The sequence below is a fragment of the Xenia sp. Carnegie-2017 genome, unplaced genomic scaffold (assembly GCF_021976095.1).
Source record: "Xenia sp. Carnegie-2017 unplaced genomic scaffold, XeniaSp_v1 HiC_scaffold_1, whole genome shotgun sequence".
NCBI classification, from domain to species: domain Eukaryota; kingdom Metazoa; phylum Cnidaria; class Anthozoa; order Malacalcyonacea; family Xeniidae; genus Xenia; species Xenia sp. Carnegie-2017.
Genome location: NW_025813402.1, coordinates 9907119 through 9913980, shown reverse-complemented (window position 1 = coordinate 9913980; position 6862 = coordinate 9907119). Strand labels below are relative to the sequence as shown.

The window sequence follows — 6862 nt, the reverse complement described above, 5'->3', positions numbered from 1 at the left end:
ATATGACTCCCTGCAATCGTATGGAGCCGTAGCTAAATTTGATAAAAACACTTACTTTCTTTCCTTACCTTTTGCCTATTGGAAGAACGAGTTTTTCTTCCGAAATTATACAGAGTCGCATTTGCTTCTCGAAAAACTAGGGAACTAAGACAAGAGTTGCCACGATTGCACACGTTGTGTATACTATGATCTTCAATAATTTCACTTATTTCACAATCCGACGTTTACGGCTTTCATTAAGTCAGTTTCCTTGGCAAGCTAATGCAAAGAACTGCAATGCCAACCAGTGATGCCAACACACTGACCCTTGAAGGATGCGAATTCCATTCCTAAGTCTACACACGGAAATAAGAGACGAACTTATTCCATTGATTTTCTGCTCATAATATTACTACCTGTTATCGAAGAACACAAGAGTTCCAAATATTCTTGATTGAAAATATACCAACATTTATTGTTTGTTTCTTACCCTAACAACGGTTTCTTACCCTACATGCTTTTCGTCTGATAGGCAAGCCATGGCCTGTTTGTTTCGTTACATTTCGCGACTCGCTTTGAAATAAGTTCATCATCAAGGTGATCATGAAAGTGCTGTGTTTTTGCTTCGCCACTGCATGCGTGGTGATTAAATGATCGAGGCTGAGTATTTTCGACAAATTTTGTGAATCTCACCGTTTACAACACAAGCATTCACATGGGATTGAACATTTGCAATACTTTATCGTTTGAATAAATAACTATAAACGTAACGAAATCACCCAAAGTTCGAAGCGACCGTTAATTCTACAAACACAATGTACTCAAGTGGTCAAATGATTAAAACAATTTTGATCGTCAAAATGAGGATATCAATGACGCACAAAATTTTTAGATCGTTAAACTATAATAGTTGGCAACACATGTATAGCTAGGGAGAGATTATCCTTTGATTTGTGACAGGTAAGCAGAACTTTATTGATGACTGATGAAAAACGTTCTTTCTACTAAAAATGAGATTTTGACAAATTATCGAAGAACTTGGCATTCCATTCGATATCTCTTATCGAAAACCCAGAGCCGTACATCGGTCCACAGCCCACAATTTCCTTGCAGATTTTTAGGTACTACCAATGCAGTTTTGTACTTGATAACCATTTTCGCTCCAGCCATGTTGGATTTGTTTTAAATGAAGTATTTGCTAACAAGGTCGTAACCAGACTTCCAGACTTGAATTGTTAACGAGGCATAGATTACCAAAAGTGTTTTTAAGTGTGGAGGAGGAGAAAAGGTCATTTCGTCTAATTCCAATAGCTTAGGCAATGTAAAATGTTCAGTTTTATTCAATTCTTAGCCTTCTAATTGATCATTAGGTTGACGATACTTTGATAATCACTCAAAATACTCGTTTGGGAACATTTTCAAATTTTCGGCTTACAAGTTTGTGTCGTCACGTACCGGCTCTAACAGTCATAAGACGACATAGCATATAGGACAGCGAATTTATTAAGAAGTGTTCACATTTCTACATTCATATTACATTTATATGTATAGATATATTGATAGCATTTACAATTCATAAGATTCCATGCGAACGAACGCCGAAACAATTATTTATTATTCTCACATGTATGTATTCGTCAAGAAATATTTCATGCACACTCTTTGTAATTATCATCCACATCTTTTGAAATCATTCACGGTTTAACCGTATAAATTTTTTATAAATCTTACACGAGAAAATATCATCCAAAGAATTCAGGTAGTTGTAGACTACAACTAAATATCTATAAAAGCGTTATTTTAGTCTCACGCGTCGACAGAAATTATGGAGCATAAATATCTCTTTCTCCCCCGATGAAAAATTCACCACATTGAAGAAAATCAGCGATGGTAAAAACAATACTGTTGATCGTGGTCTTGCTGGCTATTGCCATTCGCAATAATGCTGCATTTTAAAGAGACTTTTTTATTTACAACTATACTCAGAGAAGGAAACAGAAGAACTTGTTGCTTTGAATTTCAAACAATTCTAAACAAATTTTGTTGTTTCCACAAGCTCTTCAAGGCACGACACAAAAAATGGCCAATACAGCCAGAAGTCGCGGATCCAATATTTTTTATCAGCACAGTCTTATGCAAATAAAAGTGTATTTCAACCATCGCGTTTCATGGGTGAATTGTCTTAGGCGGCCAAAAAAAAAGATATTTATGTCCGCGTCAAAATCGTTCCAATCAAAGAAAATCGCTCTAAATTGTTCAAATACTGTAGAACAACGTTCTAATTTCTACCAATCCAACAAGAAAACTTATAAAGTATACGTCATATCTATTAATGCGTTGATTAACAGACCACACGTCCGCAGGACATAACTCATATTCCACATCGACATTAACTACACCCGCATTTACTTACTTGCAAATCTTTAATGAGCCTATTTTCAAAGCCAGTGCCGTCCTTTGAAGGCGTCAAAACGTTGACGGCTGTGAATGCAGTGGGCACACAACACGGCGCACGCGGTGGGTTCGCCTGCTGCGATACGTGTGTCCACGTGTGGTTGTTGCGATGCAGTGGAGTGCATGTACCAGAGCACGTGAACGCCTGATACACTTTGGGATAGACAACCCAAGTCCAGACTTTTGCGATTTGTATGGTTCGCTTATGCTTGCAGCAGAGGCTTTTATCGCTTGGAAGACAGTCTAAAGTTGTGGTATCGGATGATTGCGATCGTTTTTGGATGCGCTTTGATTTCTTTTTAAGGCTGACTTGTAAAAACGGCTTCTCGACAACTGGCGTCTTCACTCCTTCCAATTCGATACGCATTTTCCTCCACGGATGATCACGCCATATTTCACTTGGTTGGAAAATAAGTTTTCGCCATTTTCCATCGGTCTCTCGCGAGTATTTTAACGCATAAATAAGACGTCGCGGAAGGTTGGAGATCTTTTCGTAAACATCGTAATGTTCAGTCGCTTTGTCCAGGTGCAGCCACAACGACGCATGCTCAACACGATAACCGTCGATTTTGTCCTTCATGATGTATTCGAAAAACGAAATGTTCTCTCCAACACTTGTGTCTAAAAAATGCAGATTTTTATGTTGCAGTATTTATCATTTTTTTAATTGATCAGGTGTTCCCATTGGACGATGTTTTCTTTTTAAAGATACTTTAAGGTTTAAACAGAGTAATGAATGCAGAAAAGTGTTCCTCAAAGACAACGAGGTTTCATTTTAGTGACAAAAATTTTGCTATCATTTTAAAAATCCCGCATGATATCAAATCGAAGTGGTTTCGGGATTCCTCGTCGACAATTCATTCAAACACAATTTCGTTCAGTTATGATCTTAAGGGAATAACTTATCCCCACCCCTATTATTAAATCGCTATTTGTAACAGAAAGTGAGCATGTTTATGGGCAATGAGTCAAAGATTGCAAGCTAAAGCGATTTTTATCGCTCACACCATAAATGTGGGCCCGCACTGATTTTACACAGTTGTGTTACTCGTGTGTTGTCATGTGTCACAACCAAATCTGGCATCGCGTCGATGAAATGGCGCTTGACCCCCTACTCAATTTCTTTAAAAACTGTACATGTCCTAACGTGAGGAGTGGGAAAACGGCACACATTATGAAAAGCCTTGAAACAAGTTTCACTCCTGCGAGATAGATAGAGGTTATTTATGGCAAGGAGCGCATTATATGCGTGGGAGTTGAAGAGGTGACCGATTAGATCTCCAAAATATAAGCTGAGAAATGCCTGGGTGGCACCAGCAGAAGACTGTCATGCAGTGCTGATTGTCAGATATGAAAATTTACGAAAGGAAACTGAAGGTAAGACCTGGCATGATGACGTTGGGCCTTTACAAAAAAATACCACACAATGCGTTCAGTGAACGATACAAAACCACGTGATCGAAACTGGTTGGCGCAGCTCGAGGAGGGAATGGCCGCGAAGACAATGTTGTTATTTTCGCATACACAAACCAAAATTATTGTTTTGACATAAACAGTACAAGCGTCGAATTATCGACAAAGCCACAGTTTCCAGCCATTAGAACTAAAGGCAGCTTTATTTTAATTGAAAACACTAGAGCTTTGAAATCAGTCATATTATTTGCCTTGGTTTATAGACGTTGCTTGAATCGTTATTACATTTTTTACAGCATACACGACGTCACTCGTCTTAGTTAGCAGGCAAATGTGTGATGGCAGTCCCTAAAACACTCAATTTCGTCTCTGTAAGTAGAAAGCCCTTTCCTTCACGTTGAATGCTACAAAACCTTCTCAAATTCAACGTATCAATTCTTAACAACAAAGTGACCAAGAAAACTAAAGTTGATAAAAAAGTGACGCCCAAAATGCAAATTAAGCACGAGCTTTAATAAATCACCCAAATTATCAGCGCATTCTGAATTTGAAGACTGAAAAAAGTGACACGAAATCGAATTGCGAGACATCGCGTCTTTCGGGTCACACATGGATTTATATCAGTCATTTCATCTCGTGACGTGAAGTTGAATGTTTTTTCAGCTGATAAAAAACGCTCAGATACACCCAGTAGCCATTTTATCCTTCAGCAAATACTAAATTCTCAAGCTAATAATATACACAAACATATCAGATTATCGTTTGCTCATTGCGATGCAAGTTTTTTAATGCTGCACCCAAAATAATGATTTATTGCAAATTTAGAAACAAACTATTCGCGCTATTTCTCCCAGCTGATTAGCTTAACAATCACGAAATATAATATGAGCAAACCCAAATATGAAAACAATGCAACATGCATTGCGAATAGAACTTATGTTCCTTGGTCATGGTAGTTAAGAAGGGGAAAGAACGTCAAAGAGTATTGTTATGATTGTATATGTTGTTGAGTTATCTTTACACCACTACTCTTCCCTTCACCCACCTCTTTGTGGGGTGTGGCTCGTTTACTATACGAGGGATAAGTACAATCAAGTAACTTTTTCATGTTTCTGATTATCATCTCAATGTTTTTGGTGGATTATGTCAAGTACGTCAAAACATATTTTTATGAGATTTTTAACGACTTAGAATTGCACGAGCATTTTAAGCTCGCGATTATTAATTGCGAAAACGTACGGTCTACTTCGAGCATGGTTATGTTCGGCAAGGGGGCTAGTTTGGCTAACGAACAGCGAGCATGAATTTGAAAACGGCAAGCTCACAAGAATTGATTTATGACCAAACACATGTCGCGCGATATGTCTGAAATGACGCCAGACTTTGACGCACACAGAGATTACGGGCACTAACAACTGATTATGTACGTAGGTGTTTATTGCTGTGGCTTGTCGCTAACGAGAAATGACATGTCGCTGAAATCTGTATGACTTGATTAGTTTATGTTTCATGCAACCTGTACAACTTTAATTACAGCTATAGGAAAGAGAGCTGAAGCTTCCACTCGTGGCCCGCAAGTTGCGCGACCAATGATAACAAGCAAACGTTATGTTGTCCGAGAAGCAGTTGCTTATGTCAGTCATGCGTTCACTGTTTTAATTTGTTCAACGAGTGCGCGCATAACATGCACAACAATATTTTTATGGTGAACGGTCCAACGCACGACGATTTTGTAAAATCGGCGGAGATATAGCAGGCTACACTTATCATGTACAGAGTTTTTTGTAAAGTACAAACGCGTCAACTTTCAGAGAAAACGACAAAACCCAACCTACCATTATTTCGGGGTTTTAGCAGAACTGTTTCCGACTCCAGATTGCTTTCTACGTCGTCCATGTTGTCGCTCTCTTGGGGATACATCTCTTCAAGAAGTTCCTGTGGTGGTTGGTTGAGATTTGGTGGTAGAACGGGTTCCGTCGTCAGGCCCATTGTTTCAAGCACTCGTTTCTTGAAGTCCTCGGCAAGTATCCTGTCGATTTCGTCGTCGGTCAAATTCTCTGGCAGGCAGCTCCAACAAATTGCGCTGACACCACACGTCGCCACAGCAAGCAGAAGAAGCAGATGTAGAGTGGCCGTGATCGCTTGAATCGAACGTCCCGCACTCATGTCGATGTTTATCGCGCTTTGAAATGTTTTCCAAAAACCACTTAAGGTCCACTCGAGCTAGAATGATCGCACACCACTTTAACGCGGTGTTTTATAGGCTCGGGCTGGCTGTCAATCGAGTTTAACATGTGGTCCATCGATCAGAGGAATTTGCAATCTTTATAAATTAACGGAAAACAGCCACGCGCCAGAGAAACTTTTAATTAGTGCGGATTCCATCAAGCGCAAGAGAATTTTGTCCCGATGCGAGCAGCCGTATCGCGTTCGTGCGATCGACATGCGATTAAATTGCGAATATTCCTGGACTGTATGGGTTGAGCGTGATAAAGTGCTATCTGAAATCGTTGCGAAATCAATTCAAGCTGTCGTGAAAATATGCTGCACATCCACACACATTGGTGATGATAAGGCGCTATAAAAAGCCACCACTTTTTTATTTTTCAAAGAGGAATTCGATGCGCGAATTTTAAGCAACTACCCGATGAAGCGATAAGGCTATTATTAACAGCAGCAGCGTTGGTTACACTCCAAACATATTATAAAAGTTTGCATTCAGTGAGGCATATTTGCATAAAGAGCGTCACGTTGTAATAAGGTCGGCAAGCCCGGAACTGTTATCTTGCGGGCCGTGGTTATTTTTTTGTCGAACAAAAATTTGGTATTTTCCATTTTAAACACATCAATTGCAGCAACGCAAGCGATGCTCGGACTACGTCAATTGAGATCGATTGCAAAGACTTTGAAAGGTTTATTAGGGGTTAAGTGACACTCTGTCATTATTCATGAGGCCCGTTAATTCTTGGCAGTAAGCGATTATTCCAGATCAAACATAAGTAGTTATTTGCGCTCT

General features: G+C 39.3%; 1 protein-coding gene across 1 annotated transcript; it reads right to left on the bottom strand.

The window, feature by feature from the left end:
- Positions 1–1464: 1464 nt before the first annotated feature.
- On the bottom strand, positions 1465–6142 carry LOC124441265 (growth/differentiation factor 8-like). Its single transcript, XM_046991720.1, has 2 exons — positions 5682–6142; positions 1465–3054 (listed from the first exon to the last, which is right to left on the bottom strand). The coding sequence occupies exons 1-2, from the start codon at positions 6010–6012 to the stop codon at positions 2369–2371; spliced, it is 1017 nt and encodes a 338-aa protein (XP_046847676.1). The 5' UTR covers positions 6013–6142; the 3' UTR covers positions 1465–2368.
- Between the last annotated feature and the right edge of the window lie 720 nt (positions 6143–6862).